Source organism: Uranotaenia lowii, chromosome 2, assembly GCF_029784155.1.
Source record: "Uranotaenia lowii strain MFRU-FL chromosome 2, ASM2978415v1, whole genome shotgun sequence".
Lineage (NCBI taxonomy): Eukaryota > Metazoa > Arthropoda > Insecta > Diptera > Culicidae > Uranotaenia > Uranotaenia lowii.
This window is the reverse complement of record NC_073692.1, coordinates 424511999-424535468: the sequence shown is the minus strand read 5'-3', so window position 1 is coordinate 424535468 and position 23470 is coordinate 424511999. Positions and strand designations below refer to the sequence as shown.

At 34.2% G+C, this 23470-nt stretch overlaps 1 protein-coding gene across 1 annotated transcript; it reads left to right on the top strand.

The window, feature by feature from the left end:
• The first annotated feature begins 17889 nt into the window (after nucleotides 1–17889).
• LOC129746334 (cuticle protein 19-like) lies at nucleotides 17890–18507 on the top strand. Its single transcript, XM_055739938.1, has 2 exons — nucleotides 17890–17939; nucleotides 17999–18507. Exons 1-2 carry the CDS (start codon nucleotides 17931–17933, stop codon nucleotides 18344–18346), a joined length of 357 nt encoding a protein of 118 aa, XP_055595913.1. The 5' UTR covers nucleotides 17890–17930; the 3' UTR covers nucleotides 18347–18507.
• Nucleotides 18508–23470: the final 4963 nt, after the last annotated feature.

Genomic DNA, 23470 nt, shown 5'->3' with positions numbered 1-23470 from the left:
AGGCAGTTTTTTTTTGTATGAGCAAATCCACTGCGACCAATTTATTTGATCTATTGTGGAGATTTAGGTAGTAGGTGCAATGTAGAAAAAAACCTCGGAAAATTATTCTCTTATATCTCGAAAACTAGAAATATTGTATTGGGATGCAATCATTAAATTGAAATTAAAAATGTGTTTTGATTATCGTTCGATAATTTGACATTTCCATCGTCAAATTTATCAATAGATTTTAATAAATTCATTTAAACGAGCAAGGGAGGATTCAAACCACAAACAAACCTTCTTTATAAGTTATATTTTTAAGTGAATCAATTTTTTCAGTTGAAATTTTATTTGGAGAATAAAGCAATACTAGTTGGGGAGAATGAGAATACTTGATCCCTGGGGATACTTGATTCCTTAGCTTCATCTTGAAACTGGAATGACTTACAAGGATCAAATGTTCAAAACAACTATGCTATAAGCTCAAAAATTTTAACAAAATAAGATTTTGAGTTATTGAACTTTGTTTGAAAAATTTCACAAAATGCGACTTGAAGATCTTTTTTTATCACTTTTAAAAGTTTCTGACATGACAAAATTATTTTATATTTATAAAAATGAATTTCTGTCTGTCTGTCTGTCTGTCTGTCTGTCTGTCTGTCTGTCTGTCTGTCTGTTCCCTATAGACTCGGAAACTACTAAACCGATTTACGTGAAACTTGGCAGGTGGGGGTAATGGATGCCGGGGAAGGTTCGTATTCTGGTTTGGGACCCCTCCCCCTAGCAGGAAGGGGGGAGGGGCCTCCCAAATAAAAGACAATTTTTTTGCATAACTCGAGAACCCATCAAGCAAATGGTATCAAATTTGGCATGAGGTGGTATTTGGGAACGGGGAATATTTCAATGAATATAAGGTACCCCTTCTTTTCTCTCAGTGGGGTGATAGAAAGGAAGGAGGGTATTTTGATATGAAAAATATTTCAATGATTATTTGAGGCCCTTCCCTCCCTGCAGTTGGAAAGGGGAGGGGCCTCTTTCATATTTTTTTACATTACTCAAAAACTAATAAAGCAAATGGAACCATATTTGGCATGGGAAGGTATTTGGATACGATTAATATTTCAATGATTATTTGAGACCCCTCTCTCTTTCCAGTAGGGAGATATAAAGGGGGGAGGGGCCTTTTTTTAATTTTTTACATAACTCAAAAACTAATCAAGCAAACGGAACCAAATTTGACATGGGCGGATGTTTGGGAACGTGACATGTTCTAATGATTGTTTGATATCCCTTGCTTCTTCCAGCGGGGAGAAAGGAAAGAGAAGTTTCATAAAATTTTTATTGCATAACACAACAACAACAAATGGAACCAAATTCGGCATGGAATGATATTTGAATTCGAGAAATGCTTCTATGAATATTTCGTATCCCTCACACCTTCAAACATGTGGATGAAAAGGGGGAGAAGAGGTCTCCCTTATAATTTTCAGTATAACTGGAGAGCTAATCGAGCAAATTTAACCATATTTGGCATGTGAGGGTATTTGGATACGAGGAATGTTTGTATTATTAATTGAAGCGCCACCTTTTTTCAACGGAAAGATAAAAAGGGGGAAAGGGGGGCTTCCATACAATTTTTTGCATAACTCGAGAATTAATAGAGCAAATGAAATAAAATTTGGTATCGAAAATTATTTGAGAAAAAAAAATACTTTTATGAATATTATGTTCTCACCCCTTCATTCAATGGGGAGAACGGAAGGGGGATGGTACTTCCTTTCAAGTTTATGCATAATTCAAGAATTTACAACGCAAATAAAACCAAATTTGGCATGCGATGGTATTTTAATACAAGAAATTTTTTTAAGTCAAACAATTCCTTATTTGCAGTGGGATGATAGAATTGGGAATAAAGGAAGGGAAGAGGAGGGAAATGGACAAAACTTAACATGGAAAATCATTTTGGTATGATTCTATGATTATCTAACACACCATGCTCTATTCAGTGAGTAGGTACATGGGAGGAGGGAGGTTAGCCCAATACAATTTTGTTAGCATTAGTTCTCAATTTATGCTAACGAAGCCAACAAATGGAAACAAATATGGCATGGAAAGGTACTTGGTTACGAGATACGTTTCTACGATTGTTATAGACCCTTTTGCTTTACAGTGTAGAGAGGAAAAAAAAGGAGCGGGTTCCATATAATTTTTGTTGTAAAGTTTAAAAACTTATCAACCAATGGAACAATATTTGATACAAAAAGATTTTTGGGAATGAATAAAATGGGTATGATTATTAAAGATCACCCATTCAGCAGGGGGGGTAGGGAAGGACAGGGGGAGGGGGGCTCTCTTATCAGTTTTCTAGCATAAATCCAGAGTCTATCAAGCAAAAACAACCATATTTTATCAGTTGGATTATTTGCGTACGATTTATTTGAGACCCTCCTTTTTTAGGGCGAAGCTTAAAAAAAAAAAATTAAAATTATCAGATCTTTAACACAAATTTATGGATCAAGATTCAGAATACAAGTTTAAGTTATTTTTGGATTGCCATCCGAAACTCCAGCTGCAGCTCTCATTTTATAGCGGTTGCATATGAATTATGTAATAATTTGATTTAAAATAATGCCAACAGAACAGTAAAAATTTGAGTAAATTTCGAAAATATCATTCGATTTTGAAAGGTGTAGCAAAGCACACCGGGCCAGCTAGTAACAAATATATTCCAATATGTAAATCGTTAGAGTGTAACAAGTACTTCATAAAACCATATTTTCAAAACAATGGTAAACTCTCAACATTTTTCAGACAAAGTTTTCTAAAATTTTCATTATGGGTCAATTGATCCCAAGAGTTCAAAACGATATATATTTTTCTAAAAAAATAGTGATCATTGCTGATTACGAGATAACTACACAGAAAAAATTTTGACTATTACGTGTTATGAAAACTGTAACCTTTAAAATAAATCAACCTGTAATTAACAAAAACTGTAATTTTAATTTGTTTTCCTTAAAAGTTAACGAAGATTCATTTAATATTACAAATGTCCTATAAAAAATTTGTACACTAAACATTTAATGTCACGTTATTTGTTTTTAGACCTGTAAAATTACGTTAAATGTCCTGCTCCTGTTTGTTACACACAGCAAAAATTATTTCCTGTAAAATTATGCATTTGTCCTTTAAAAAACGGAGCAGGACATTTACCGTAATTTCACAGGTCGAAAACATGATTATGTGACATTTAATTTTTAGTGAACAACTTTTTTACAGGACATTTGCTGTAATAATAAATGAATCTTCGTTAACTTCCCAGGAAAACAATTTAAAATTAGAGTTTGTTTTAATTACAGGTAATTTATTTTAAAGGTTGCAGTTTTCAGTGACACGTAATAGTAAAAAAAATTTTCTGTGCAAAACATTTGCGAAACTTTACAGGAAATAATTTTTGTTGTGTAATATTCATCAAATAACTGATATCTATCCAAGAATTGTCTGGCAAAAAGGGCTAAGAAAATTGATTTTCTCAAAAATTCAGAAACTAGCACCTTAAAGTATGCAAAGATGCTAGGGTTGAGACAAAGTTTTGAAGTGTTCCTCTTCTTACATTTATAAATTGTGAAATGAGAGAAAACGAGAAAAAAATAGTAAATTGACATTCTATTTTGAATTTTTTTTCCTCTAGGATTAGGGCCTCCGAAGTAAAAGATCAAGTCTCCCTTAACTTAAAAAATATCACTTTTTTACTCCCACGAAAATGCTTTTATTTCATTAACAGGTTCAAGTATCGTTCCAACTTTTAGAGCACAGAAACTTTAAATAACATGCTGTAAGAAAATGCAAAAAACGGCGAGTTGCTAAATTATTCGAAAATGATATGATAAGAATAAAAAAAGGGGATCAAGTATCCCCATTCTCCCCTAATTATTATGAAATACATAAGTTTGGTAAATTCTCAAAAACCTGGATTTTGTCGTTTATGGAACCAAGCTCCCGTCAAAATGAATTTGAAGTCCAAACTAGGGTTTGGATGAGTAAAAATTTGCTTACAAGGGAAGAAAGTTTAAATAAGATTCAATTAGGTATTTCTTTAGTTTGTTAATAAACACAATTAGAATAATTATGCTATCTGGAAATTTATCTACTACACCCCTGCCCCAAACGAAATGGACAAATTGGTCCCCGTTCCATCTATTAATTGGTGCCATTTTTCCCAATAACAGTTTCGGCGCGGCTCCTGCTGCGATGTTGATATTGCCAAATGTCTAACATTTTGTCAAACGCGAGCTGGCTGGGGTGGAAGTGATAATAAATCGACAACCGATGCGAGATGTGGCGAATGCAAATTAAATGTCAAACCATGCGTTTGTCCGAAAGCGCGGTTTTGTTCAACTATGCTGATAAATGTTGCAGCAGGATTGTTGTTTTCACGCTTTCAGAAGGAACAGTTTTTTTCCTCGTTTAAATGTTTGACAAAATTTTAACAAGTGTTTTTTTTATTTTTTTATTTCAATAATCGATTTAGAGAACTGATACGCTTTTGAATTCAAGGTTAGCCACTCTAATGCGAGTTCAGTTCAGTGCCTACTTGGTTGAATAAATCTTCCTAATCAAAGGAATCCTAAAATATGGATGAATACCGTGGCTGAATTAGAAGGAATCTTTAGATTGCTTTGATTCAATGGTCCTCCATTTTTAACTGAAATGAACCGTGAATTTTAATTTTAATAGACAAACAACAACACTTAATTGAAACTGTCATAGGGTTTGTGAGAATATTGTATTTTTAAGACTTTTTGAAATGTTTTATTAGACACTTAAAAAATTAACTGCAAAACACAAGAAAATTTAGGAAAAAACGTAAAAACAAAGATTTTTACTTAAATGTATGCATTGAAAGGTACTAATTCAATTACGCAGCGATACGAGAAAAAGAGATTTAAATCAGGCACCCATATTTCACCGCAATCAAAGCACAACCGATTTCTATTGAATTCATTTCAAAATCCACTTAGAATATCATAAACCAGCCCAATTTCTTAAGATTTAAGAAAGAGTTATCGCCCGGTTGGCCGTTTGGACACCAACGGCGACCAATTCCCATAAATTTCAACAGCCTCTGGTCAGCCTGTCCCGGAACCTTTTAAAATATAAAGTGAGACGAGAATGAACGAAAAAAAAAGAAAGAACGAATACAAGTGAACATAAAATCTACACTTCTGTCCCCAGGAAACACCATGTCACACTGATTGTGGCGAGCGAGCGATTGGAAGTTGGTTGTTGAAGAAACTCGAAAAAACTACATCAACAATGATATAGCGCCGATAAGAGTTATTTATTTTTATGATCCCCTAATGCCAGTGAAACCGAACGCTGAGCTCGGAAAAGTAAAAAAAGAAGGGAAATAATACATGCAGCAATAACGAGCAGTTGAGTTGCCAGAATCAAAACAAAACTCCTCAAAAATTGAAACTTAGATTACAGCATACAAGGGAGAGACTACAATGAAGAACGGACGACAAGCGACGAACCTGCCCTCGAAGTGTTGTTCACTTTTTTTTCGTTCTTCCTCCTTCTCTATGGAAATGTTCCCGATAATTTTTAAAGTGATGCTGCCGGGGCTTCGCAAGGGAAAATAATGGCAGTTCTCGTTTTGATTGGAACATAAATTTATCCGTTGAAACAGGTAAAATGACCCTGAGGGAGGAGAGTGCTCGACCAGCCCTCTCCTAAACATAGGCACATAAAGCTAAATTAAAGGATGAATAGAACCTAAATCACTGCCAGGAAGGAGAATTTTCCAGTTTTTTTTTTCCTTTTTCGATCAAACCCAGAATGATGAAAACAGTGCAACACAAAATCAGGAACGTGTCGATCGGGTCCTGAAAGTTCGTGTGAGAATGTTCGATTCTTGAGGTTTTTATCGACACAATGTCGTTATTTTATGCCTTTTGTGGATGTTCCTTTCAAAGTTCTTTTTTCTCTCACTTGAAGATCATTTTTAGAATGAAATTTCTCAGCCAAAGGTGACAAGCTGTTGGCTTCTGGTTGGTTTTAGAATTTTGGTGGTTTCCAGGAAAAACGGTTCCCTCGAATTGTTCCGTGGAAACGATTCATTGGTTTTGTATTTGCTAAATGAATTTGTCTGGGAATTTTATTGAATGCCTTGAAATAGTTTCAAATGCTGTGGGAAGCTTTTATGAATCGAGTAATTGGATCGGTGGGGATTGAAAAATGAAATTTTTTTTCAGATATTTTCTTTCATTATAATTTTAAACCTAGATTTTCGTGTTAAATGTGTTTAACAAAATTTACTAACATTTATTTTCCAACATATAAGTTGTATAAATGTTTGTATCGATGTTGAAAAACAATTCGAAAGTTTGACGAGTTTTGATCACCAAAAATTGATGACTTGTCTACATTCTTCAACAGTTTGATCTCCCATAATCTAGAAGCCGTATAGTAGTTATCGCTCAACTTTCCGGTTGCCACGTTGACGTCGAGACCAGTAAATTTTCGGAGCAAACTAGCCAATAAATTCGAAACGAAACGTTGAATGAATCCTTCCTGTCTGTCTGCCAGTAGTGGCAGAATTCTCAATGATTCAGAGCACACCGTAGCAAAAAAAAAAACAAACAAACAAAAAGATGCCACCGAGTGGAACCTACAAACGACTGTTGAAAACTGTAAAATCCCTTGGCTGACGGACATAAGAAACAATTTTTATTACGCATAACATTAAAATTTTCGAATTAATTTTAATTTTCTCAACTTGGCGGAATCCGGTGAGGTTTATTCCTTCTTAAAACCGGGCGACCAATGATAGCAACCTGTTTTGGATATTCCATAAAAAAAAATCAAAAACAAATGTAGAATCCGGGGAAAAAAGAACAAACCATAAGAGTCAGGAATTAGGACCATCAACCAGAAGAGGGAATAAATTTTATTTCTAACCATTGCTGACCGGTTGCGGACTAAACGGTGGGATCAGTCGTCTTCGGTAGCTTCTTCTGCGGATTCTACCTGTGTGTCCAGTGTGTTAGTTGTTTTCTCAGAGGTCAAAAGATTAATAAAATTGACAAATGATGGTTGACTGATATTCGACCTTAATCCTCCAAAGCTGTTCGGGTCAATATGACCCGAAGCGCACATTTCAAACATCTTTATCATCATTCCAATATACTGATGAACTGGTAATTTTAACAGACCAACTATGTTCTATGAAAATAATAATCAAATAAACGACAAAAAAAATTGAGTTTTGAAAATCGGTTCATGGGGAAATAAAAAAAAGCTAAGCAAAGCCAAAATTGGATGTCGTTTTTTTAAGTAAGATTTTTTTCTACCGGAAGATCTATGATAGCGATCAAAACTTTCATTGCATCCCAACATATCTATGTATATATTGTCAGATAGATGGATTCTTGACAATTTCAAACATCAATGAAACAGTTGAATACAGAATATCTGTCAGAAGTTATGAGTACTTCAAAAATAAAATTGATTTTTCTTACTTTTTACTTTCTGAGTAATAAGAATAAATTACCTACATATTGAATATAATATCATCAAAATCGGTTAACATTTACAGCCAGGAAAACCAAATCAAACTACAACTCAAATTTCCACAAAACGGATATTTGGCAAATGGCTTTGGAAGGTTAAACATTTATTCTTTTTTAAGGTGTTATTATTGATTTTGAGGAACATATAAAATCTTGATATTTTTATTTTCGAGCGTTTTTGAAAAAAAAAAGTTGTTGATAGACTCTTGAATTTGTGTTTATAAGAGAAAAACTTTTTATCAGTGTTTTTTTTTTGTAATCTGATATCTTTTCTAAGCAACTTAAAGTAACACGTAAAAGACGAAAAAGCCAAAATAGCTTAAATTTAGGATTGATTAATATTGTTAAGTCAGACCGTTAAATTTTTTTAAATGCATTTCAGGATTTTTTGTTGCATTTTGTTTCTGTTCAGTATGAAGTAGTCTAAAATCCATTACATCAGTCTTTGTTGTATTCTGAAATTTGAAAACTCAAACTGTAGGTTACATAATGATCATCCATCTAATTTTGATTCAGTTGATAGTTCAACCTTTATTATTTCAATGGGTGTTCTAGGATAAATTCGATACTTACACATGAATTCATGAGAAAATTGTCGACTTCCTTGATAACAAAGCCTCAGAAAAAGGGCAAATGCTGTAATATTTGATGCAAGCCTAGCAAATACTTAAGACGCTTTGTTTTTATAATTTAAAGTTCGTTCAAAGTTAGGTCCAAATATTTTACTAATCCAGGTATCGTTAAATCTTATTACTAAAACCTTTTTTTCTTAAATTAATTCATTGAGCAAACATCTAAAAAATCGTCAAAGAGATGAAAGCATTTATTTGAAGGCCACTTGTTAGGGAAGTGTTAGATGCTTTGATATTTTCATTCATGCTAGTCTCGAAGTTTTTCCTATAAAGCTTACCAACTGATGACTTTTTGTGAAAATTAATGGTATCGATTAATTTCAATTTTAGTTGGTGTCACGTTTACTATCCAAAATGCGAATCACTGCTTTGTTTTAGTGTTCCAAAATACTAAGTAATCACTGGTTCGGAATACATCTTTGATAGGTTTAATAGAGTGAGGCGATTGATTTTAGAATTCATTTTTCCACAGGGGATATTTTCTAAAATCATACCTAAGATTTTTTTTAATCTGAAGCGGCCCACCACATTCTAAGGTAATGGATAAGAGAGTTGATGAATGTATCAAATTTTTATTTTAATTAAAATTTCAACTTTTTCAATTTCTTTTGGTTCCATTTTTGAGGGTATAATAACCAATACTTTGAGCGCTTTAAGGCACCTCTAAATCAAATCCGATTGAGCCCAAATTTTACAAAGGTCATTTTTTTGGGTCAACCTACAAAATGTATTTGGTCGCTTTTCAGAAATCGATCATGATATTATCCAAACACCTTTCCTACTATGTAGGTACTGGTTCATTTTTTTTGGACAAATTAATGATAGCGTTTAAATTTTAATAATCGCCAGACTTGATCGTATGCTTTCGTAATGTCAAGAGATAATATTTCATAATGTGTGTACTCTTGCTCAAACTCTTTTTGAAAATTTCTTGAATACATGAAATAAGTATTCGTTACTCGTCCTGCGCGGAATCCATGGTGCTCTTGATAAAGCGTAGAAGATGTTTCAAGATACGTAATAACTCTATGGTTGATTACACGTAATGTGGACGTGTACGAAATCTGTCAAGTGGTTTGTGAGATAGCGTTCAATCAAGAAGTTAATTTACAAATTTTTTAGGGAAGGTTCGAGAAAAATCCAGAAAAGTCCAAGTGAGAGACCCAAAAACAGCTGCAAATTAACTGTTCAACCAAAGTTCTCATGGAAAATCCTTTAAGAAGTCTTAGATGACCCAATAGTGAGCTAAAATTTGAATAAGAGTGAAATTGTTTATTCCATGAAGCGAGAAGAATGTGAGAGATTTTTTGCAAGCTCAATACAAAACTATGAATAGACATAGTGATAAAAAGTTGAATTTTTCTGACTGTTTTGTCCAGCTGACTAATAAATAGGCCTGACTTTTTTTATTCAAGATAGAAAAGCTGTCCCCCGGTAAAATAAACAAAAAACGGTGGTCAAACCGTGCTCAAAATATTTGGTCTGCTTGTGGGATGATTTTTTAAAAAATTCGTAATTGACAGCAAAACGAACTTTTTAGCGGTCACCTGGCCTTTTTTTCAACCAGAATTTTATCGTTAACAAGCCTCGCCTGTATTTCCCGGAGCTAAACAAGGAGAAAAAAATAGAAAAATTAAAAGTCTAGTACTTAAGGCGGCTAACGATCTGTGGAAGCTGCAAATTACTCATTACATGATGAATGGCTCAAAATACATAGAAAAGCAAAGCAAACTAACAGTTCCCTCATAGTTTATACTTTATTTAAATGAGATTTGGAATCGTGCCATTACGCAAAAACGGTGGTGGAGTGAAAAAAAGTCAAATATGTCGTTTTTATGCCGAAAAAGAACAATCGGCTAAATTTGTTATAACTTGGAGCAAATTCAACATTATGAGTAATTAGGTTCAGGAAAACAGCAAAGGTAATCAAAAATAACCTTGATTTGAAAAATTCATTTCGTTGTATTCATTTCAGATGGCGCACGTGTTGCTCAAAATTTAAAGTCGAACAATTTCTTCTTTCGAAGCTATCTTGAAAACCACTTAACAGAAAATCACAAAATTTGTATTTATAAACTTTACAATACCAGGTAACTCTGCTGAAAATTTCATTAATTTACATCTATGCATTCAAAAATTATTCATAAAACAAAGTGATGCATTTTTTTTCGAATACACTCCTTGAAACCAGTGACACCAATCTGATCTACATTTGGCTTTGGAACAGGAATAATAATGGCTGTTTTCCATGATTTAGGAGGGTTACTTTAACTGACAACGGTGTATGTTTAATCATTTGATAACACCATTGGTCGAGACCAACTGAATTACCGGAGCAATGATTGATTGCTCTCTGATGTGAAATCCTAATCAATACAAGGATTATAACGATTCACTTCATTATTGTTAGCGTTGTTGTGATTGGGATCAGGAGTTGTTGATTTGGAAGAGTTATCCAAGTTCTATGGAAAATTTTCAGCAATGTCAAGCGGGTCCTCCTTAAACTGTCCTTCAGAGTTAATTCGCAAAGTTCTTCACGTTTTCTTCCCGGAGATTCTGTAAAATTTTTGCCACATTCAGGAGACCGGTATTTGAGAATTGAAACTGGAAGCAAATTGTTCCTATGAGTCAACCTTGGCTTGCTTGATGATTCTTCTTGTCTGGTTACGAATTTTTCTAAAGTTTGCCATCGCCGCAAATTTCGTTTGTTAATTTCCGCTTCATTTCTTTTCTTTACGAAGGGCTTTTCTTCGCACACACGCAACGCAGACTGGATCGTGGAATTGTTAAAACTGCAGCATCAAAAATATGATCTGTGAGTTGTTTGACAGTAAACGCTCTTTGAGAAGATATTTTACTTTTTAATTGTTCTGCAAAACGAGACCAATCAGCATCTTTGAGATAACTTTTGAAAAAAAGGAAAAATTCATCAAACAAATTGGTGCACTTTTTTGATGATGTTATAGAACATTATCAATATTTTTAAAGAAAAAAAAATTTAATTTAACAATTAACTTTCTAGAATACCACGAGATATTATGACTTCTGAGAAAAAAGATATTTTTTTTTCATTTTTTTCCAAACATGCAAAATGGGGAATGTCGACGAAGTTGGTTATTAAAAATTAGACTAATTTGAATCTTTATTATTTTTACCATTAATCAAATCGTTGTTCAGCCTTTCAACAAACCTGTAACAATTCGTTAAAATCTTAAATATCAAATCTTCAATGACATTCTTGAATACTTTCAGAAATGACTGTAACCGGATCTACTTGAACTTATAAAAATTGTAGAATTTAATGTGTTTGAAACAAGAACATCGTGATCTGAATTTTTGATTAAACGATGGATGGAGATTACTTTATCAGTTATCAAAGATCAATTTTACTCTAAACTGACCAATTTTAAAACTTCCACACGCCATATCACCAAAATTTGAATTGATAGACAAAATCTTACAATTTTTTATAAATTCAAGACGTTATAATCCAAAGGGGTAAAAAGAATCAGCCATGTTGATTGATTCGTTGCGTTTGTTAACCTTTAATCAATACGACAGCTGCGACCAAAGCTTGCCTTTTCATTTAAGCACACTACTAGTTTGTAAACAAAGGTAACCTTGCCTACTTACTGTAAAAGCTATTGAATCTAGTACCTTGCCGAAATAAGTTAGAGCAAATTCACTGGTGTTGGGAAAAAGTGACAGAAATTTTGACACTTTTTGCACATTTTATAAATTTTGCCATACAAACACATTTTCAAGATCTGTGGTCTTCATGGTTTTTTACAACACGTGTTGTATTTTCGCATGTTGTGATGAAAAATTAGCAATATTTCCATCATATACGGCTGAAATAGCAACAGTGCTGTAAAAAAATACAACGCCCAAAGATCTTGAAAACATTTTTGCATTGACAAATTTTCAGAATGTCATAATTTCTAACACTTCTTCCCAACACGAATGAACTTGGTCTTATTGAAGTTTTGGCACCAAAAATGCTGTTCTCTCGTGTTATTCATCCAAGTTGGCTCGAAACATAAAATTTTAATCCTAGGATTTTTTTCGGAATCTGGTAGATATTTCATGTTGATTGATGCTGGCTATGTTATACAATTTTGTGAGATTTGTCATATTTAACTTATTTCTTTTTGAAATTTTGGTGTTTCAAAAACAGAAGTGTGATTCCACAATATCAATTAAATGCCTTCAAATTTCAGCAAGCTATAAATCAAATTCTTCATGCATGGTACGCTCGAGCAAATGCGTAACGAGATTAAAAGACAGTCAGCTACACCACGGATGACAGCAATGTGGCTTTAATCCGTCCTCCTTTCCGAGTCCAGCTTCAAAGGTCCAGAAAACTCGTCAATCGAATGGTCGACAAGCCTCCCCCATGAGGCAAACTCAGGCACCCATTCCAGGCGCGTTCCCGATGAAGCTTTTCGATATTATCGATTAACCAACCTATCAAAGACTACCACCAAACTGAAGAAGGGCTCAGAAGAAGGAGCCTTGCTTGCTGCTGACTGATGCTTACGCATAATTCCTCACTCGGTTCATAATTCTTTCTCCGAGGAAGCCGAGTAAATGTCGACTAACTGGCGAGCGGGTTGTCATTCCGGGATCACGCGGAACATTCAGCAGCGGCTTATAAATGTAGCTACATATCAAATCGTCTGAGACGTGTTCTTTCAGGGCGCGCTGTCACAGTCACAAGTGGTGCAGCGGACGGACTCCTCTATCATCATCATTGAGTGAGACGATTGTCGATATTGGCCGGCCGATGTTGATCCGATGCCGACAAACGATTCAGGGCCAAGAATGGAACCGAAGGCTGCTGGGCATCAGAGGCAATGATTTTTGACAAATTTATAGAAGATTTATGTATGACAATTTTATTAATGAGATTAAAAAGTGAACGACACAAATCCCTGGATGGCGAGTTATCGACCGGCGAATTGGAGAAACGAGACTACGGATGAATCGAAATTATGTGTGATGAAAATGTAACGAATACGATATTCAAGGTCAAGTAAGGATAACACAGGGAAAGAGCCTTTTTGGTTCAGAATCCTTAAAAAAAACTGATGCTGGTAGAAATAAGCGTACTAATTTTGAATCTTTGTCAAATTTTGCTTATCGCCCCTGGTTTTAAAAATTTAAACTCATACTTATTATCATCAAATTGACTATCAAAACTGATAATTGAGATTTGACTTTGACTTTTAACAAGTGTTTTAACTAAAAAAGAATGTGCCATGACCACTTGTAAATTCTTATCTAATCATTTTGTCATTCGGAAAAAAAAATCATCATAGTAAGGATAATGCACAGTGGTCCAGGACTGAATTTCATTGCTACGACATTATTAACAAAGATACCATGAAGAATAGACGAATAGTGTCTTGTCCAAAAATGCTTACAAATCATGTGCTTTAATAATCTTTAACGAAATATTAGAGCGTGTCATTTTTGCATGATTTACCCATTTAAACTTTTTCCAATAAAAAGATAAAGCCAAACTATCTTCTGAAAAATTGTAGCTGATTGTTTTTGATGTAAATTTATCGAAAACACCACGTACATATGACGATTTTTAAATCAGTTATGATCTTTTGAAAGTTGAAATGTTAGGGTGTGTCAAAAAACAATATTTCGAGTCTTTCTTCTGTGAATGAATTTTTACAAGAATAATGTCTTCTTTACATTGGTATGAAATCAAAATACGAGAGCAAATTTGTTTCTGGAGCCGTTCGTTAGTTATTATAAGGGATTTTTAGCAAAAATGTGTATTGTCCAAGATATAACAGTTGTACTGTGTAAACTGTCATACATATATTGGATTAGTGCAAACTAAAAAATTATTAAGTGAAGGCATTATTTAGTTCAAGTATAAAATATTTTATTATGAAATTACGGAAGAAAGGTTTTTCTGAAAGTCGGAAAAAAAATTATTAATTTTCAATACAAATTCACACATTCGAAGAACATCCACCTGAGTTCCAAAAGTCGTTTTTTGTCAAACATTATATTTGAAATAACACCAGTTCTGGAGGTTTTTTGCATTTTTTAGTCATTTGGCATCAAAATTTGAATTTAGATTTTCTCCGATTTTATTTGGTCCCTCCATTAATGGCTTTAGAGCCTGAAGTTTTGAAACTTTTAGCGTTTCAAGGGACCTAGTTATAAAGTCGAAACAAAGTTTTCAATTTATTTAAAATATTCCATATCTTGTCGCCTTTTGTAATAAAATAAGATTTTTGAAAATTATTGAAAGCATTTTTAATTAGATTCATTCTGTTTTTTGATAACCCTTCTTTATAATTTCAAATGGCATTCCAGTCAGAAGGAAGCAAATACTAGAATTTACAATTTGCTCGACGATTTGGCCTTTGGTCTTGGCCTTCCTCAAGGGATATAAAAAATATTTTTTTTTTCGAATTTTTAAATATGTTAACTTAATTAATTTGAATCTAGTAAAAATCAGATTGGCTTAAGCAGTAAAAAATGCAGAGCAAACAATAATAATTTCAATTCATTCAATGAACAAATACAGATATAGTTTTAGGTTTGGAAAAGAGCTGAGACTAATTTCAAATGTAAGTGAGGTGTATTTGTGCTTATTAAAAAAAAAAAAAGGCAATTTGAAATGGAAATTGGCATATTCGTGCTTATTTGATAAAACTCTTGCCGAACTTGAGTATCAAAGCAAATATTCTTAAGCTTTATTATGCAAAAAAGCCGATTATGACAAAATGGCAGTGAGTTCGTGCCATTGTTTATTTTAAGGCCTAAAGTCGAAAAAAGTATATCATCTTATGTGAAATATGAGTGACTTTCTTTTCCGAGCCAAATTTCATTCAATAACTTTTGTGGCATTATTCAAAGTGTCGATTTAGAATTTTTTTATTGATCATTTACTATTCATTTCGGTGGCATTTTAATTTATAAAAATATAAGTACTTTGCCCTCAAATGTCTCAATTCAACTCAAGCAAATGATTAATAACTTTTAAAGAACTTACATTTGTTAGCTTCATGAGTCTTAATTTTCTTTTGAATTTAACGGGACGTCAAATTGGAAAAAAATAAAGTAGTGAAAAAAGTTTTAAAAACAGAAAGACAGAAAGGCATTAAACTTTTCTTTTCTCTAACAGTAGACAATCTTTTGCCTTCACCATGCAGTATATTTTTTTTGTTTTCATAGAGTAAAACACAAATATTGCCGTTAGCTTTTTATGAATAAAATAACGAATGGGATTTGCATTTTTTTTTTTCAAATTTTGATAAATTTTTTGCACGGTTTGAAAATCAACAGATCTTGAGCCTTCAAGTGATAATTTTTTCAAAAACTAATTTTCGAAACTTTCATAATATTAATTAATTATATGTCACAATAGGTGAATCAAAAAATCAAAATATAATAAGATTATTTCAAAAAGATTTCATTTTTATTCTTTTACTATTAATTCAAAATGGCAAAACGATTTGGATAAGGTTTTAACAAATATTTAGCCTTTTATTCCTAAAAATATCCTCATAACTTCAGTGAATTCAAAGAACAGAGTAACATAAACAGAAACGAATTTTCTGTTACCGTTTAATGGAGTGAATCGGTCCTTTTTTGTAGTATTTTCATAATATTTCTGTCGGATGTTGCTCTATTAGCACCCGATTTGATTTAGATGGTATATTTTGTTAACATGAACCAAACCTTATCAATTTTTTTCTATCACCCAAACTCATATTCAAAGGCAAAAAATTTCCCATACAATTTTGATTTCTATTTCTAGGTTTCCTGCGAAAGCTGAAAGCTCTTTCCTTCTTGAATTAAGATTAAGATTAGTTCGCCAAAGAATATTTTTCAAATTTGTCACTGTTCGAAGCAGTTTTAATTAAATGTCTTGCTTTTCTCGCAAATTTTTTTTTAAAGAATATTTCTTCAAATATCAAACTAATGGTCATGTCTAAGGTTGTCAGAATTTTAGACTCACTCAACCCAGCCGGAAAAATCTGACCAAATTCCGGGAAATATGCGGGCAAATTCGGTCAAACTCCATAAACTACTCAAAAAAAATCAAGAAATTAATAAAAAAAATTGTCTTCAAAACTCGACCGATTTTGAATAAAATTTGAGGCTTCCAAAAAAAACCTTTAATTTTTATAAACCTTGTTTAAAAATTTCGTTTTGGAGGCATACTTAAAATTATTGTACAAAACAATTTGTTTTTTTTTTATTGATTCGCCAAATAAAGTGAATAAATCCGGGTAAAATCCGGACTTTTTTCAATAAAATCCGGGCAACCAGACTGGGACAGACTGTTCCCAAATTTGTCTATTAAATATCCGGGCAAACCCGGATAAAACCAGCAATCTGGCAAGCTTAGCCATGTCACATTTCTGTTTGAAGTGATTTCAAATAAAACTTCTCTTGATATGAAATTGGACGATTATGTTTATACTTCAAATAACTTTTTTTTAGTTTTCCATCCAACATTCAGTAAACTTAAGTTGTATTTGGTCTTACGCAATAAATCAAGGAACGCTTTGAATCTGAAAGAAGAAGGAAAAATAATGTGTAGATTGCTTGATATTTATATCACAAAAAAAATCCTATTTGTGTTCCAATTCATTCCATTCTACGGTATCTTTATCCTAGAAGTTAAAATTTCTCACCGTTTTTGAGAAAGTTTATATTCATTGATTTAAGTTTATTCAATCTCCAATTATGAATATAGCTATCTCCCTTTATTTAAAAATGTGTTCAAATCTTATTGAACTTTAACTTTCAAATCAATCCCTTGAATCTTGGTAACTAGAATGGCACATTTATCTTGAGCGTCCCCAAATAAAACAAAATCAGCTTTTAAATTCTTGAAATCTCGGAAAAAGGAAATTTTTCAGACCTACGAAATAGAAATTTAAAAACTGCTTTTTCCCACACCTTCGTCTCTCCACGTTAAAGTCTTGAAAGCAAATGAACGATTCAATCGCGCTGGTCACAACCAAAGATTGGCGAGTTCATAAGTAGCCTCCAAGCTGTCTAGTTTTGGGGCCACTCCAGCACGATACCTGCAAACTACTCTTGGTTCAAATCGCATGTTTCGGCAAGAACTTTTGTTGAGAAATTTCAATATGAATGCAACATCCATTCACCTTTTATCGTGCACCGAATAGATTTTTCTCAAGCATCATCTCATCTTTCTTCAAACTCGAGGGTTTGGTCATAAATGATGAGCGCTATGAGATGGTGAGATGTTCTTTTTTTTGCATATTTATGTTTCGAACAAAACGTTCATGGGCGCCACCGTTGGAAAAGATATTCATAATATGTGGCATGTTCATTTTCTAACTCTCGAATGGTCCGGTATCAAATTGGAGATTGAGGGGTGTTAATTCCGACTGGGTCTTGGTCAGCTGGAAAACAACCGATTGTGTCTTGTGCATGCATATGTAGATATATTCTGTAGCGTTTTTCGGTTGGCAACTTGCTGTTTCGGAGGTCATGATTTACCAATTAGTTAGCTGATTGCATGCGTTTTCGATGGTTTTCTGCCAACCATTCATAGGGTGCTGTTGCGTTTTCGCTCTTTCTATGCTTATTTTTGAAGGAAAATTTTAATTGAATTGCCATTGATCAGCAGTTCTCTTCCATATAAAAGCAGCTGGGTTCTAGTAGAAGAATATCAGTCGTCTTACAGCGTTTCAATAAGCTACAACACAACATCTTCATCAGCAACATGTTTAAGGTAATTTCAAAACAATTAATAAACTTTCGCAAATTTTCAACTTTCTTAAAAAAATCTAGATTATCGCATTGGTCGCCTGCCTGGCTGTAGTTGCCTCGGCCCAGTACTACGGATCGGATCATGGACATCATGAAATCCACGAGCACAAGGAACACCATGATCATCCCAAGTACAAGTTCGAGTACGGCGTCAAGGATGGGCACACCGGAGACCACAAAAGCCAATGGGAGGCCCGTGATGGGGATGTCGTCAAGGGAGGATACACTCTGGATGAAGCCGACGGAACCCACCGCGAGGTTGAGTACAAGTCCGACCACCATAATGGATTTCAGGCTCACGTCAAGCGTGTTGGCCACGGCCACCATCCCCATGGAGAGAGTTACGCCAACATCGATCAGCACCATTGAAAATCCGAAGGGAGCAGCAAAGCTTCAGCTACCGACTAGGAATCCCGGAGGCTTCACAGGACCAAGGAAACTGGTTCCTACCCGTGTTCGAATTATACCAATGTTCTTATCTTGTTGTTGACTATTGTTGATACTTATCTCTCTACACAAATGACTGAAAATACACCAAAAACATTAACCGGAAATGGTTGCTTTTCTCTAAAATAACTTTCGCCCGAACAAAATTTCGTAACCCTATTCATTTCCTGACGTAAAAATTAGTTGTATCTCCTTCAACTTAACGTGTCAGATTATGTCAACTTCGCAAAGAATTGCTCAACTGTTGCTGAGACAATTTTGAAGGATGATCATTTAAAAAATAATAATAATCAGCTGCAGTGGATTAAGATGCAGCATTAGCGTAGAATGCTCTTTAAATTAGGACGATTCGCGATCCCGTTTATAAATTGATAACCTTTTTCATGGAGTGGAAAAAGTGATCATTTATAAGTCCAAGTCTCTTTATTCCAGAGACCTTTCTTTTGTCAGAAGCAGGCTTCCGAAAAGTACTGGCGAACGACAGTATTCTTGCGAATGTCCCACATGCACCTCGATGAAACCTCCCGAATATCCCGAATATCCCCGACAGTTTTAAAAGGAGCGGTCGTGCGATGTACAGCGATGGCTTATTTTACCTCATGCGAGAGTTTGTTCGTGGGTATGAAATTTTTTTAAGCTTCGTGACAGTTTTGGGAAAATCTTCGTGAAAGTTTTCAATGCGTTGAATTTCGCATGACAGTACTACTTACTCCGTCCGACTGTAGCCGAGATTCGCTCGGGCTGAGTTGATTTCGAACGAACGTATTTTCCTTTTGCTTGAAGCTACTGCGGGTGGTGATCATCCCAATCACCCTCCCCTCCCCTCCCCTTTTCACGTAACCTGCACCGGCACCACATATCGCGTTACGCGCCGATCGTATGCTGCTGCTCGGTGCGAATAGATGGCTCGTTCGATCTATTCGAAACCGAGCAGCAGCGCATACGATCAGGCATGGGTACGGTATGGGCACGACAGTCACCCGTGACAGTCCTGCCGAAACTGTCGAGCCCTGCAGCCGACAGTTAGGATGAAATTATTTTCGAAACAGGAGGCATGAAGGGATGAAAACCGAACTGTCGGTTGGGTTCGCTACAGCTTAAAGCACAACACTTTCGGCAACGCATACTTTGAGCAGATTGTTCAGATACAGCCTGGGTTCTCGCACGTGTGCGATGTAGCCGAAGCATTACGATTCGTTACCGACGGTACACCAGCGAACCGAGTGGTAAGGAAAACCGAGACAGTTTGTTTGGCAAGAAAAAAGCTGTCATAGCTAAGCTGTACTTCTCGGAAGCCTGGTCAGAAGTTCAACAACAACTAAAAAATAGATTCAAATTCGATGGACTACTTATGGCTCTATGGCTTATGGGCTTATGGCTTAAATCGATGATATTCAACAATTCAAAAATTGCTTTAACTGTTTATTTTATAATTTCTTCATGTTTGGGTCCAAATCGGCCCAATACCTTCTTTTTGGTGTTTCTAGCGCTCTGTCCTTCGTTTTTGAAACCAGGTCGTTGACCTCTAGTAAACCCGTTCGAAAGTCCCCATGTGTTGTTTATTGAAGATCCCTTACTCATTTCGTTCACAGGGAGATCTCATGCACGGGTTGAAAGAAACGAGCGACTTCAACTTTTAACCTTCAAAAGCTGTTCGCAAAATATGCGTTTCGAGGAAATTTTACTTGTAATTTGTTGTTATTCTCGTGGCCACAAATGTTGACCGATTTTTATGATATTGGATTCATTGTGTAGGTTATTTATTATAGTTTCCAAATGTTTTAAAATGAAGTGAATTTGTTCTACTAGGTTGTCTGTAATTGGTCCCGAATGAAAAAAGTAAAAAAAAAACAATTTTTTTTTAAATTGCTTATAATTTCTAACCACTTTGCAGTATTTGTGTGCTTCTTTGTTTCTTTAATTGTTAAGAAAACATCTATCCGACGATGAATAAATATCCCGGATTTTTCTAGTAGAAAAAAATTAAACTCTAATCAAAGACATCCAATTTTTTCTTTGTGTCGCTGTATCTCATTTCTCAATGAACCAATTTTCCAAACTTAAATTTTAGTTTTTTCTCGTTGATTTGATTAACATTTTCAAAGTATATATTTGGTCTCTCAAAAATCTCAGTTCCTCAGAATATTGGAATGATGGTTAAGATGCTTTGAATCGGCGCTTCGGGTCGTATTGACCCGAACGGCTTTGGAGGGTTAAACGTATATTTACTTGTATTTAATCTTAAAGGTAGTTGTGGACGGAGAACATAATTCTCATTTTTTCCATTGTTGAAGTTTAGAATTTCAGTTATAATCTTGAAAAAAGAAGAGTAAGGTAACTTGAACAGTGCAAATGTTGATGTTGATGTTAATCTAGCAATCTATACCAGGTAAAACTCTTTGACAAACAATCGTCAAAAGTTACACTTTAGAGAAGCTGTCGGAAAGTGTCAGAACATTGGAAATGAAGCCTTATAATTCCTCGATCCATATGTTTTTCGATCAAAAACAAATTGATAGTTAGGTTTGAGAGTTCCCGATCAGGAGAACATATCAAAATAAGAACTTTCACAAATCTCAACGAGATATTTATATCTTTTTCAGTTAGAATGTTGTTCTCATAATTTTTGACTCTTAATTTCTTGAATCTTGGTTATATCTTATTTTGATTGGCATTCTTGAATAGGATTGAACTCAATTTCAACGATAAAGAATTTGTTTCAAATTGTTTTAATATATTATAAACTTATCTTATTTAGATATGCATATAACTTTACATGAAACACGGACATCGAAGTCACACAAATAACACACGACGTATTACAGGACACGACACTTAACGTTTTTACTAACGGAAAAAGGAATTAAATTTACTTTTTTTTTTTGACGACCGGTTTCGGGCTCGATGTTGCCCATCTACAGGACGATGTCCGACTGACTAGATGAAGGAAAAACACTAAGACATTTTCATACTATCCAATAGTATACGTCGAAGGGTGGTCGGGTTGTTGAAAATTTGGTTTGAGCAGGATGAAAAGCGGTGATATGATAGGAGCGTCATTCTCGTTCATAAGTGGCCTTTCCGATGTGGTGATATACATGGATTCCTATGCGTTTAAATGTGACGCTTTGCGTACACATTTTTTGAACTTAACCTTATCGCAATCTATGTGATGATTAAGTTCTGACGCGTGGGCAGCTACTCTTGATTCATTGCTCCTGCTGTTATCTACTGTGTTTTTGTGCTCTTTGATTCTGGTTCTTTTTTAAGATAAGTTAACCACCGTTAATTAATTTTGTAAATTTTATTTTTCGGCATATCGGTGAAAAGTGGTTTTGAAATTGATAAAGATGGATAGAGAAGTGAGAAGAAAATTTACAGATGTTGAAAAGAGCGAAAGAGCATTTTTGCGAGGAAACTTATTAACGTACACCATACTTTACCCTGCAACATTTCATTATTTAGGAGAAGTAGTACCGGGATAGAGGTGGCACTACCTTTATCTATACAATGAAATCTGGTTGGTCCGAAGTCTACATGTGGTGAACACGTATACTCCGGACGGGCTATACGTGTTCACCACATGTAGACTTCGGACCAATCAGATTTCATTGTATAGGTTAAGGTAGTGCCACCTCTATCCCGGTACTACTTCTCCTAAATAATGAAATGTTGCAGGGTAAAGTATGGTGTACGTTAATAAGTTTCCTCGCAAAAATGCTCTTTCGCTCTTTTCAACATCTGTAAATTTTCTTCTCACTTCTCTATCCATCTTTATCAATTTCAAAGCTACTTTTCACTGATTCTGGTTCTGAATTTCCGTCTGGTTTGCCCTATATAGTCAAACGAAGTCAACGGCCAAAACCGTACTTTAATGAGTTTCGCTCATCAGATTCATAGAATTTAATCAAATTTCTGGGATACCAAAAATGGAGCATCCCGATCAGAAGGGAAAAACTAAATTATATCAAGATGAGATATTTTGATACTAATTTTTTCCTATCTAAATGAGTTATTATTCAGTACTCGTAGGAAGATAAAATATCTCAAATTATATCAAAAAATCTATGCGATCATAGCTAAATTATATCAATTTTAGATATGCTCCTTTCAAGATTATATCTCATTCAGATAGCATAGTTTGATATTGGACAGAACCAAACCTATCAAAATCATAACTTATCAAGATATGAGTGCTTCGAGAAAAATTCTAGTGGAATGTCAATAAACCACATTATATGCTAAAACCATGCTCCATTTTTGGTTTCCCAAAAATTGAATTCAATTTTATGGATCTGTTGAGCGAAATTTATTAATGCACGGTTTGGGCCGTTAACTTCTATGTCCGTGTTTAATAAAAAGTTGCACGTATATCAAAATATGATATAATCATTTTATATTAGGACAATCCGAAAAAAAACTTTATCATTGAAAATAGGCTCAACCCCATTCAAGTCTGTCAATCAGAATAAGATATTATTCAGAGTGGAGAAACTTAAATCGAAATTTTAGAGTACTTAATTATAACTGAATCAGATGTAAACATCTTGGTGAGATACGTTTGAGTAATTATTTTGATATGCTCTCCTGATCAGGTTGACTTGGTATATCATTGTACCTGAAAATATTCAAATTTTTCAAAGGTGATGGAAAGAATAAGATAAACGTGAGGTATCAAAAAACATACGCCGAAAATATCATGAATTTTTCGAAAAAGATACAACGGCTCACTGGCAGGACTTTGACCTGAGAAATGCAAGTTCAAGTCCTGCCGGTGAGCTGTTGTATCTTTTTCGAAAAATTCATGATACTTTCGGCGTACGTTTTTCGTTCTTTGATACCTCATGTTTCTACAAATCTTTCCATCACCTTCGAAAAACTTTCTTTTTCAATATTTTGTCAGATTTTGACTGGCTCGTAAATTTTTTAAAATTAGTCAAATTTAACTGAAATCATTTATTGGTTGCTGATAAACTGATAAACCTACATAATAGCTTAAAACTGATTTTAAATCTTTTTGTTCTATTTAATATTATGAAGGATTCC